The 13,639-nt window shown below is 34.2% G+C and overlaps 1 protein-coding gene and 1 long non-coding RNA gene across 4 annotated transcripts; both read left to right on the forward strand.

Moving 5' to 3' along the window:
• LOC109223394 lies at positions 900 to 5,283 on the forward strand. Of its 3 annotated transcripts, none has more exons than XR_002067561.1 (6): positions 900 to 1,171; positions 2,191 to 2,714; positions 2,784 to 2,910; positions 2,984 to 3,262; positions 3,857 to 3,953; positions 4,739 to 5,283. It is a non-coding gene; the product is annotated as an uncharacterized LOC109223394 (long non-coding RNA). The 3 variants fall into 3 exon arrangements; XR_002067562.1 differs by having other exon boundaries at positions 2,191 to 2,704; XR_002067560.1 differs by having other exon boundaries at positions 2,191 to 2,910.
• LOC109224545 (transcription factor bHLH25-like) lies at positions 7,078 to 10,095 on the forward strand. The gene is made up of 4 exons (XM_019389109.1): positions 7,078 to 7,276; positions 7,471 to 7,878; positions 9,134 to 9,493; positions 9,843 to 10,095. Exons 1-4 carry the CDS (start codon positions 7,265 to 7,267, stop codon positions 9,930 to 9,932), a joined length of 870 nt encoding a protein of 289 aa, XP_019244654.1. The 5' UTR covers positions 7,078 to 7,264; the 3' UTR covers positions 9,933 to 10,095.

Raw genomic sequence — 13,639 nt, forward strand, 5'->3', positions numbered from 1 at the left:
ACCATCTGTATACGGGTAAAACTGGTCTCGTAGTACATCCCGGCCTCCGATATGATGAGCCAGGCTCGAGATATGGTAACAAGGGGGTCTAGACCGAGGTAGAGATCTCATCAATTTGGAGTCCGGACCATAACGCCTGCCCTCGAGGATATCGGGGTCGTGAATATTCGGGATCGGTCCTAGCCTTGGTTAACTTCGATGAACGTTGTCAGGTGGTCGAGCACGGGTAACAGAAGACCATGATATCCGTGACCGATCGAATATCACGGCGGGGATCTCAGCGCGTACCGAGAAGAAATCGGCAATCAGTTAATTAGGAGATTGTTTACCTTTTATAGAGTTGTACCTAATGTAGGATTCCCCTATTGTATAAAGGAGGTCTGATTACTTGTAAAACACATTGTAATTGAACTTCAAGGCAATATATTATTATTTTCTCTGCTATTAGCTATCTTTCCTGTTCATTATCGCTGATCGTAGTGGGCCCGGATCGAGGTCGTTTCTTTCACTGAGACTGGAACTATCTCACCCGTGTGGTTTCACTACTAGAAAAACATTAATTTGCGACCGAAATTTCTGACTGATATTGAAGTAGTCGCTAATGTGACTACTTTTGCGACCGGAGTTGTGGGAAAAAGATTACATTTTTATTACTTTTATAAAAAGAAGAAATTTGACTAGTATTCTGACAAAAATAATGGGAAAACAGCGCGCCAAATCTCCCGCCTTCACTTTTGCGACCACATCAGTCGGAAGATAAAATGTCAATAATAATAGTTGACCAATTAAGCGACTATTTTGGTGGCAAAATAAAAATAAAAATGGTAAAAGAATATTTTAGTGGTTTTAAATATAATATTTAATGGGTTTGTGACCGCGGTAGTCACAAAGTTAAATATAATATTTCAGCAAACCCTATTTCCCCAATTTCAGCAATTTTTCCCCAATTTTCTCTATCTCTATCTCTCTATCGTTATCTCCGCAGTCTTCAGCGATTTCTGCAATTTCTCTTCCATCCACCATTTTTCTTCGATTTCTCTTCAACTCCACCTGTGGTTGACGGTAGCAAACGACGGAATGTCAATTTTCGGCTAACGGCAGAAATTTCAAGCCTATTCTTCGACTGTTGAAGACTAAATCTGCTCCAATTTCTCTTCCACTCCTCTTTTCGGTTAGTTTCTGTCTATGTCTCTCTTTTTATTACCTAGATTTTTTGTGGATTTTGCATTATCCTAAGATGAAAAGGACATCTTATAGAACAAATTTCTTCGGCTAATGAGTTTCAGAATTAAGTCACACTGTAGTGTAAGTTCCTGTTTTTGAAGAAACCTTCTAAGCTAGTCGAACTCTCTCATTCACTTAGAAAGTTACCCGATAAACAGGATCTTTGGTTGTTGTGCGCTAATAAGGTTGATCAATATTAGAAAAACTTTAGTGGTAGCTTTCTGGAATTTTCTTTATACTTTTAATTATTGAACTATCCTACTCTTAGCTTGGGTTCTTGCTTGATGAGAGGTGCTGGATTTGATGATTTTGGTTGTTTGAATTTAGTGAGAAAATGCCAAACTGCTTAAACTGTGCTTGCCATAACTTCTAAATATGTCCTCAAGCTTCCGGTGTGATAACGTAAGCACCTCCTTAATTATCTTGTTGCATTACTCATGAATGATAGTGTTGCTAAAATGGAAATGGAGGAGTTACATAAACGAATTAAATATACTGTACACATTTCCAGAGCTTTGATGGTTCAGTAGCTCATAATCTATATTTAGATTGTTTTAACAGTAAAGAGCTCACAATCGAAAACAGTTTACTAATTATAATTTCTTTTACTAAAAGAACTGTTCATCGTCTTTATGTGTTGTGTGCTTTCAACTTAGAGTTAAAGGTTGTCGATTAATGTTTGATGTGTTATAAAACATATAAAAAGAAATGATTAATCATGCATGTGAAATTGTGAAACTTGGGAAGATGTTTAATCTGTGCTAAATAACAAGACACTCCATATTCACGAAGTCCTCTTCTGTTAGATGTGTATATCTTTGCTGAACGTATTGGTGTAGAGACTGTACTTTTGACTTGCATTTTACCATATATTGTTTATTTTCTCCAAGTGAAATGGAAAATGAAGGGTAATTGAGTTGTACAAAATATATTTTTGCCGTTGAAAGAATCAATTATGTTACACAGATGGCGCCGGGTAAAAAAAAGAAGATAAGACATGCTTCCCAGCTTCCTCAGCACGCTTCAAGTCCTACTAGCTCGTCTGTGCCATTTATGAGTCATCCTCCTCCTCCTCCTCCTCAACAGACTTCACTGCCACCCGGCTTCTTCACTTTGCCCCCTTGTGATCCAGTTAAATATAAGCCTATCTCTAATTCCCAGAGCATGCACACTATACCATCTGCTTCGATAGCTTATCGTACTAGTCAACATGGTGGCTCCTTATCTATACCTCTGTCATCATTCACTCCATCCTCATGCTACCATGTTAGTCAGAATGGTGGTCCCGCATCCATGGCTCCATCTTCATCTCCATCATCATCCACTCCTAGTGTTTCTAGGCCACATGTTGGAGGCTCTACCATGCCGTCATCCCCATCCATTGATACATCTACACCTGCTGCTGAAGATACATAGACTCAGACTTTTGAAGAGATTGTATCATATGATGATCTTCACAGACTGCTTATCATTCCTGATGGTAATACTGGGTAAGCAATTACTTTATCATTCATTTGAATTGTTGAATATATTTTAGACATATGTTAATTTTAATGCAGGTTTGTTCCCTCCAATGAATCTACGAAAGTGGTTGTGGATTGTGTTAAAGCATTTTACCGAGATGCTTGGAGTAAATGGTCAGATATACCGTATTTTTACAGAGATCAGATGTGGAATCAATTTAGGGTACAAAATCAATAAATTTTATATTATTTATCAAATTACCCTTATTTCATCTAATGTTTTAAATTATTTGCAGACAAGGTGTGCATGACATCCCAAATATCATCAGCAAATAAGTCATAATTTCGAGAAAAAAGGTGCTGATAGGCTTAAGAATCTCCTCTATAAAGCTCGGTTTGATGGCAAGATGCCCGATTTGATACTAAAAGACATATGGGAAAAACTTAAGGTGATATGGGCTTCTCCAGAATTTAAGAAGAGGAGCAACGCCGGAAAGGCTGCCCGAGCCTCCAATACGGGTGGCTCATTGCACACTGGGGGTTCAGTTAGTATGGAGACCCATCGAAGGAGAATGGTAACTTTCTTATTATATTTGCTTTGATTTTACAAATTGAGAGATATTAACAAATCAATGTGTAGTTTATTCTATAATAGTTATTCAAGAACAGCTGAGGGCCTTTTCTATTTCTCCTTTATGTGTCCTCTTTCTTCTTTCACATATATTGATGTTATACAATTGTCACTTTTTTCTGCACAATTTCATTGTTTATCCTATCAGAATTATTTTAACGGATGATCTTCATCAAGTTTTGATATCAGACTTCTTATCTTATAAATGGATATGTTTCTTATTTTAGTAAAAAGAGAGCCATGTTATTATGGCCAAGGTTTTGTTCCAAGAATTTCTCTGTATGGGTTATTTGGCCAAGTTAAACTCTTAAAATAAGTTTTAATTTACTGAATCGTGTATTTATGCTCTTAACTTTTGATTACTGTGAATGAAACATAGACAAAATAACTTTTGTACTTGCATAGCTTTAGATGTTAACTACAGTAATGTGCCTCTTATTTCTAAACTTTACAGAATAGCTTCTGTAAACTTTACAAAAAGCTTTTAGGAGAACTTCCAAGGTGTTGATTATGAACTTTATCCAACTTTATTTTGCAGGAAAAGGAAAAAGGGAGACTTGTGACTTATGCTGAGGTCTTTGAGTATGAAAAAGAAAAAGGACGGTACAAGAGAATGGGTCGAGCCCCGCGCATATGTAAGATCCTAACAACAAGATTCTCTAGTTTCTTCTTTTGGTTTTGCATTGGGATAACACTTAGTCTGATTCTTACAAGATTAGCACAAGAAACTCTTGTGAGTTAAACTATTAGTAACCAATGAATTTAACATCTTTCAGTTGGTATTTGCTTAAGTATTTCCTTAAAAGTTGTGTGAGATAGCAACTGTATGATTGCATGAGCAAATAAGGAATTATAGACATACACATGAATAATATGCCAAATAGATATCTCAAAATAGTACTAGAGAAGTGGGTAATGGTGGAAGAAAGTATTATCGAACAGAAATCTAAAGTAATCAGATCGATTTATCAAGCAAGTTAATTTTTTTTGTTAGTTCATATGAATACTCATAAAACTGTATATTCTTAGTAGGCAAAGATTAGAAATCACATTTAATACTTATGTGTTGAAAATGTTCCTGTGTTTTTCTTTTAAGATCTGTTCTAGGGAATTGTGTATAATCCTATATATGTCATGCCATCCTAGGCTGTCTACTTTTTAGTTCATTCTACCTTAAAAAGTTGTCCCAATTGCATGAATTGCAATTATTTTCCACCACTTGCATAAAAAGTGCAGAAAGAGTATTAGAAATGAATTGTTGTTCTTCATTTTCATGGTGCAGAAATGTTATCACCTTGCTTGCAATTAGTAGTAAACAACTACTAATTTCTTCCTAGTCTGCTTCTTCATTCTGTTAGTATAACATTGGTGCTTCACACTGTATGTATAACATAATTTAATACTTAAATTTTAATTTCAGGAAGCCTATCAAAACCGTTTGGAGGAATGGCGTCAAAGTCAACTCGATTCCGAGGATGGTAGCTCAGTCCAAATGTCACTCAATGATGTAGCTTCAATATGGACACAAGTGGTTGGTGGTGCAAAGAAAGGTAGAATATACGGTCTTGGATCACAACATTCCTTAGGTCGTTCTACGACATTATCGTCTGGTGATGCAAGTTATTCCCAGAATCAAGAAGAGGTGGAAGCATTACGAAAAGAAGTTGAAGAGTTGAAGGAGGAACGTAAAGAAGATAGCGCAAATTTTAACAAATTGCAGAGTCTAGTGGAGAAATTTATGAGTGGACGTCCATTTGATCCTTCGAATAGCGAGGATGGCGGGGATAATGAGTTTTAGTTTATTGCGGTAGTCATGTTTGAAACATTATTTTGTTGTGGTTGGATGTTTAGACTTGGTAATGTTTACACTTGACTATGATTGTAATATTTAAGACTAGATTGAATGGTGCTTGAATGTTTAACTCTTTTTGGATGTTTTAGTTATAAATATTTATGTTTTCTATAGTTTTTTGCATTTTATGGATTTGATTGGTTGGAATGGAAAATTGATTGGTTAGAATGGTGGATTAATAGTTTAATTAGTTGCTGTATATTTGAATTGGCAGGTGGTGCTGCTTTAAAAGTGTTGAAATCTGCCAAATTTTTTCCAAATTTTGGATTAAATAAAATTATAATATATATATATCATTTACGACCGAAATAGTGGGAAAGTTAATGTAAAAATTAAAATTTTATTTAAAATGTTTGCGACTACGTCAGTCGGAGATTGACAATATTTATTAGTCGTTTTCCTATTTTAGCTTTGCGACCGCAGTAGTCGCAAATTACGGACGGATTCGATCGCAAACTATTTCAGACCAGCTATTTTGCGACTATGATTTTTCGGTCCGGATGTAGTCGGAAATTAGCATTTTCTGACCACTTTGCGACCGTTTTGGCAGTCAGAAAATCGCTATTTTCTAGTAGTGTAATTTTTCATCACTAATTTAAAATGTAATAGAAAATTTAGAAAGAAAATAAAATATATTAAAAAAATTTAATCATGGATATTGGTGACGATTTATGGCTACAAAATTTTGAATTTGAAGCTAAACATAAATGCTCTACTACGTGGCTAATGTGTAACCATTGCTACATGCTAAATTTTTCAAAATAAATTACACCTTTTGCCATAATATACCCCTTTGTGGCTAAAGTACAAAAGATAGCTACAAAGTCGGTTTGTTGTAGCAAAAGAATAAACACATTAGCTACAAATATAAATTTTTCGTGGCAAAAGTTTTATCAATATAGCCACATCATAAAAATTCTTGTAGCAGTATGTACTACAGCTTAGTCATGAAACATTAAAGTTTGTAGCTAACTTTTAGTTACGCTACATTTTGCTACGGATGCTACGGAAAAAAATATTATAGCTAAAGTGTTTAGCCACAGAAATTTTTATATTTAGCTACGATATATTTTGTAGCTATACATGTATTATGTTGTAGTGTGGCCTTTGTTTTCCCACTTTGATTTTTGATCACCTTGCCCCCTCCATTACTCCGATACTCTTTCAAGCTATCCCAAATATTTGTATTCTTGCTCCAAGCAAAGCGGAATCAGGATTTAAACCTTATAGGTTCGGGATTGTTATCCTTTTAAGTTACCGGATTCTAAATTAATAATTTATACATATTCAATAAATTTTTTATAACAAATATATATTTGAACAAAAGTTCGGCCGAACCCGCATATCCCACTCTAGCTCCGCCCCAGGCTCCAAGCATGTCACCTGCATCATGTGGTATTGTTAATACTTTTGTGACAAGGATTAAAAAATTTACGAGGTCTTACCATTAAAACCAAAGAAAAAGCCAGTAACCTTTTTGGTCAAAGAAAAAATAACCATGTACATTCGTGAAGCTGTCATTAACCATAGAGGAAAATCCCTAGGAAGACAATAATTTAAAACTTTCTAATTAAACGATTAAATTTAATCAGGTTGTATTAGATTTATTCAGGGATATGTCCATTTGTAAGATCTGAAATTTCATCATCTTCATCGACACGAGTATACAAAAAGTAAAAGAATATATATGAACGTGTATCTTGTTTGGATGATGCTTTCAAGAAGGAAATGAAAGAGCCCTTTTGACTAAAACCCATTGAATTGTTGAAGGAAATAAAATTTTAAAAAAAAACTTCTCAATATAGTAAACATATATATATATNTATATATATATATATATATGTATATATATATATATATATATATATGACAGAATGAGCCTCCATTAGAATAGTGCCAAATGAGAAGATGACAGCCTTTTCACACGAGGGAGCATTTTCTCTGGCATAGAATACCAATAAAAAATTGTTCTAGACTTATTCATGATATCTTGGAAATATACTTGTCAACATAAACTGAATCCTTTCTCCTCATGGAAAACCTTATTTAAGTCAGATAGGAAGTAGACAACAAATAGAACAATCCTTATTGGAGATGGCAAAAGATGTAAGTTTCTGATTTCCTAAAGTCTAAATCTTTCATTGATATCTTAGAAATTCTTTTCTTTGTTTTTTCCTCTATTGAAAATCTATCAATAGATCTTCATGTACATATGGTAGTTAGTTCATAAACCAAAATCATTAATAGATTTTATTTCTGATCTTTTCTTTTGTTTTTTTCTTCTGTAAATTGTCTAATAGGGCATGAATTACGATGGCCTTAGCCACCAGGGCTCGATTGATGACTTCTTACTTGAAGACGACTTCTTTAATCCTAACCCTATTCTCTCTGAGATGTACTCAACATTAAGCCCTACTTGCATAATCGAAAATAATGCGCAAAAAGCACTCATTTCTCCACCTTCCTCTTCTTCTTCCTCCTCCTGCTCTGAGGTTCTCATTTCTTTTTCGACACCAACTAAAAGAGATGTTGAAAAATCATACTTTGACCCTTTAACGAACCATTTTGAAGAATCGACTGAAAATAATAATATCTACAAGAAGAATTCTGTAGAAGCAGGTGATCATGCTATATTGGAGAGGAAACGTAGACAGAAGTTGACTCAGCTATTCATTTCCTTGTCAAAGATTCTTCCGGGATTGAAGAAGGTTTGCGAATCCCACTTAATTAAAACTTCTCTCTTTTTTTTTTTTTTTTTTTTTTTTTTTGAGATTTTTGTTTATTACTGTAAAGGAAGGCCTATATATACTACCCAAAACCGGACGGGTCGTCGTAAAAGTAAANACCGACAGAGACCCCAGAACATTCCAAGAAAACATTGCCGATTATATGTTGAATTCACTGGAAAGGGTGTCATTTCTTTTTTTTTTTTTTTTTTTTTTTTTTTTTTTTTTTTTTTGATTTTTGTTATTACTGAAATGAAGGCCATATATCACCCAAAGGCGGCTGAAATATAAACAAAAGAAGAATACAAAGAGTAGTAGAGAGGGATTAGGGAATCAATACCTCCACAAATCAAAATATTTGATGGTTCTCTTATTTTAATACCGGCTAAATATAAACAATATAGGTTCTGGAAAAGAAAACTTGCCTTGAAAATCTCCTTCTTCTCGTCTAAGTTTTGTCCTAAATGAAACTATAGTTGGATAAAACTGTATCCACATTAAGTTTGTTACTAATAATTTCTTCATGGAAAAAGCTTACATGTATAACTTTAACTTTTTTAAAATAAAATTTATATATTTAGAAACTACATAATAAGTACTATAAGTCACATTATTTAACAATTTAAAAGGTATATGAAAAAATCATGGTCAAAGAACAATTCGTTTGGCTCTCGAAATTCGAGAAGTATCCTCCTTTTTGTGATGAGGAAGTATCTTCGTTCAAAATATTCTCACTAAAATTTTCCACATGCTTCAGTGACCTCCTCTATTCTTTGAATGTTTTCATGTTGTTCATATTGAGTGTCAGAACAAAGTTCCGTGTTGGCAAATTTATAAGAAAATAATTATATATAAAATATAAAAATACTCTTAATGGTGTGAGGCGCTTTCGGAAAAATCATGCGAGCTAATCTAAAGCGAACAATGTCACATTCTATTAAAAGTGTCTTTTGGATGGTAACCCAACCGTGAATTTAATATTTCGATCATTCTCTTGTGTTAAACATTCCATATAAATATCCTCATATAGTCAAATTCATCTTATTTGTTTTACCTCCATAAGTGCCCATCATCTGGTCTTGCTGAGATAAATTACGTACTAGGACGGACGCAAAAACCCCCCCCCCCCCCCCCCCCCCCCATTTGGGTTACATTTTAAGTCTTTGCTTTCATTTTCGAATTCATCCAAAGATACAACAACTTGAACTAATAAGTTCTGCTTTGGTTCGTGATGTAGATGGACAAGGCTTCTCTACTAGGAGACACTATCCAGTACATGAAAGAGCTTCAACAACGTGTAAAATTTCTTGAAAAAGAAATAAAAAATAACCCTAGCAAAAGATCATTGGCAGCAAAAGTTCCTTCGGATGTTTCATTGTCCCAAGGAAGTGATTATAGTAGCAATGAGGAAGACATAGTGCCAGAGATCAACGTAAGAGTATTTGATAAAAGTGCACTTATTAACATTTATTGCAACAAACAAAATGGAGTTGTCGGAAGAATAGTGTCGGAAATGGAGAAATTGCATCTTTCAGTCCGTGACATGAATATAATGTCATTTTGTCGTACTAGTCTTGACATATCCATTGTATCTGAGGTACGTCCATATATAACTCTACTGCTAAATGTTACTCCCTCTCATTCCCATATTAGTTGTTGTACTCCGTCCAATATTAGTTATTTATATTTCCCCTTAAGAAATCATAAATTTTGAATAATTTATCCTCATCTCTCTTAAATAAATGAACACTCTATTAATATTGTTTACTTTCAAGAATAATTCACAAATTTTCTCTTATGATATGCGTGAGATGATTCTGAGGTATACTTATTGAAAAGGACCGTTTAAATGCCAAAAGAAACTTGGCAGTAACTATTTTATCTGTCTTTTATTTTGAAATCAGGCTTTTATGTTGAATCATTAATTTATTTTACGTTCCTTGCAGATGGAGAATGGATTCGATGTAAATGTTGAAGACATTGTAAAAGCCTTTCAAAGCAAACTTTCAGGGGAAGTCCATTGTTTGCGTCTATGATCATTTCTCTTCTGATCTTCTACAGCCTTCGACTTTATGTATTTTCTTGATCTCTTTGAATAAAATAACCATTCTTATTTTACGTAACTACATGAACACGATGTTTAATTACCAATATTTACCAATGTAATGAAATGCGGTATATATATATATTAAAAAAAAACACATTAGACAAGTCGTTGAGTTCAAAACTCCGTTAGTAAAACACCTTCCTAGAACATGTAAAAGTTTCCATTTACTTGTAAAATTTTCTACTTTTCAAATTAAAGGAATAAAGGACCCCTTTTACGTGTATTAAGTATTTCACACGTACAAAAAGATTAGTGGATAATAATGTTTATAAGAACCAGGGATCATAGAGGTTTTTTTTCCCGGGTAAATAAAACTTTATTACCAAGTAAGCACTGTAAAGCTCAAATAAAAGAAAAACAAGCAAAAATGGAACTGGGCAACAATCCCCAATTACAGAGAAATCATCACAAGAGCAGCTACTAAACTTGTAGCCGACATCAACACCATATATAGGGCCCCTACCAAGCTAATCTAAGGATACAAATTAAGTTCTTCTAGTCTACTAATCAGTTGAGCCTTCATAGCACCTCTGCAGAAATGTCACGGGGTTTTGTATCTATACCCGGTTTTGGGGTCACAGTTGAATCTATACCCACTTTGCAAAAAATTTGCAAGTATAAAAAATTGCACTTCAAATGCACTAAGGCGAAATAGATTTGAAATGCAACCAATGGTTTCATGCACTTAAGACTAATAAGTCTGAAGTGAAAAATTACTTCAGATGCAGTTAAGGCCAAAAAGTCTAAAGTGCAACAAATGTTTTCATTCACTTAAGGCCAATAAGTCTGAAGTGAAAATTTGCACTTCAGATGCACTTAAGGCCAAATAGGTTTGAAGTGTAACCAATGGTTTCATGCACTTAAGGCCAATAAGTCTTAAGTGAAAATTTGCACTTCAGATGCACTTAGGCCAAATAGGTCTGAAGTGTAACTAATGGTTTCATGTACTTAAGGTCAATAAGTCTGAAGCGAAAAATTGCACTTCAGATGCACTTAAGGTCAAAAGGTCTAAAGTGCAACAAACGTTTTGCTACATTTAAAGCTAATAAGTCTGAAGTGAAAAATATTTCAGATGTACTTAAGGCAAAAAGGTCAGAAGTGCAACCAACGTTATTATGCACTTAACGCCAAATAGGCCTGAAGTGCAAATTGCCCAGAAACAGAAATTTGTTCTTCGAATTATAACAATCCAATATACGATTTAATACCTAAATCTACTCCAAATGAGTTCAAATTTAAAAAATAACCTTCAAATATCATCAAGAATAAACCTTAATCATCAATTTGTCAAAACAACAATAAATCTAATGAACCCATTTTGCAATTAAGAAAAAGAAGAAGAAGAAACCTTAAGCAATAGTAAAATATAAAGCGTCATAACAGCTCAGCTCACCACTGTAAAATATCATAAACTACATTAAAATATGTTCACAACCACCATATAATATCATTGTCACCCGAAGAAGAAGGAGGAGGAGGAGAAGAAGAAAACGAAGGAGGAGAAAGAGGTCTGAATTTCTCTAAAAAGTAAGTATAAGTTAAAATATTTTTAAAAAATAAGTATAGATTAAATGGGGGCGACCAAGTAGGACGCCCCGTACAATTTTTACATGTGTCTTGTACAATTTGCCTTGTAACTTGTTCCTCTTGCCTTTGCTTGTTTTGAAATATTCTCATGTTCTGTTCTTGCCAGAGATATAATACACACTTCCAGTAACAGCCATTTGAAGCACCTCTAGCCCTGCACTCTGATATGTCTCCGATTAGCTTCTGTCCATGACATTTCATGTTGCCAACTCATAACCCTCTTTGTTAAGCTTTGCCAGAGCAATATTTTATTCCAAGTATAGAATTAGCAGAATTACAGAGCAATATTAATGTATCTATCACAGTACCCTATCTTTGGTGCTTAGTTTTCCATCAGCTACGAGGTTGAGTATGAAAATCTATTTTGGTGCACCATAATGTTACTAATCAGCCTTATCCATGGAACTTTTTGATAGCTATCTCTCATTTTCTGGTATGTAGCTTTAATACGTTCCTCACCATCCAAGAAGCTTGCTTCCCTTTCATATCCCAAACTTCTTTCCCTTTCAAAAGGACTCCCAAGTATTTAATGGTAGCTCTACTAATTTATTGTATCCAAACAAAAATCCATAATCTCATGTTCCACCTCCAAGCTTAATTACCCCTCAAAAGTAAATAGAACTCTTGTCCCTATTTGCAATTAAACAAAAGATACTTGAGAATTTAATAAGTAGTCATGTTGTAGTTACCTCCACAAATAGAAGGAGATCGTCAGCAAATTCCTTTTGCACTACTTATGGCTTTGCACATTTGGAATGGTAGTTAAAATCAGGATTTAGCTGTAAAGTTTTCAAGAGCCTGCTAAAGTACTCCTTAACAAGAATAAATAAGGAACTAGCAAACTACACTTGATGACATAACAAACTTCTAATAACTTCACTAATTGTATACACTTCATATACTATAATACCCTAATATATGAATCACACTTTTAAGTAACTTCCTCTTCAACACCCCATATAGCTAGGTGCTATAAACACATCAAGAGCTCCTAGCTTAGAATTTAAATACTAATGTTGTACTCTGTTTAGACTCTTTGTCAATATGTCTGCCAACTGATGTCTTGTTGCTATATATTCAGTTCTAACTGACCCTTGCCGAATCATTTCCCTCATAAAATGGCAATCAATTTTATTGTGTTTAATTTGTTCTTACGTGGAATATTCGATTTTCTGCTATCTGCAAGGCAGATATCCTATCACTAAAGATGTTAACTAGTAGTTCAACCTGTATACTAATGTCTTTATCATTCCCAATACCCATGTTACCTCTGCTATTGTTGATGCTAAGCTTCTATACTCTGATTCTACAGAACTCCTGTGAACTGTTCTTTGTTTCTTTGATTTCCATGACATAAAGGAATTGGTTATCATAACCAGATACTCTTTCACTGATTTTCTAGTGAGAGGGCATGTTGCCTAGTCTACTTCACAGTAGGCTGTGACTTTGTTCTTGTTGGTGCTTGAAAACAAAATTACTGACCATGTTGTTTCTTCACATACCTTACTACTTTGAGTGTGAATAATAAATGCAATGTCTAATCTTGTAACTTTCATATACAAGAGCTTTCCTATCAAACTTAGCAACTCTTGAGTCTACTAAGAGTTCATCTGCCCCTTTACTAAAGTTCCCACAGCTTCATTAAACTCCTTAGTTGTGAGCTTCAGATCTGTTTCTAGAGATGTAGATGTTGGTTTAGCTGCTCCTAGTTCCAGCTTTGAAATCAACTTAGAGTTTATTTACTCTGATGCAAAAGAAGTCCTTATTTGGATCAAGCATATTCAATACCAAGGAAGTATTTTATCTCTTCCGGATATTTCATCTTGAGTGCTTGCTGAAGTGTAGCCTTTGTGTCCTCGATCATATTTAACTGTGATCTAGTGATTAATAAATCACCAACATAGACAAGAATTATAATGATACCTCCATCATTTCTCTCAACAAACAGTGAGCGATCATATTAACTTTGTCTGAACCCAAACTTCTTTTACCTTAGCATTCCACTGTTCAGGTCTTGCTTAAGCCCATATATAGATTTTATGAGCCTAC

Source organism: Nicotiana attenuata, chromosome 3 (genome assembly GCF_001879085.1).
Source record: "Nicotiana attenuata strain UT chromosome 3, NIATTr2, whole genome shotgun sequence".
In the NCBI taxonomy this organism is placed as follows: Eukaryota; Viridiplantae; Streptophyta; class Magnoliopsida; order Solanales; family Solanaceae; genus Nicotiana; species Nicotiana attenuata.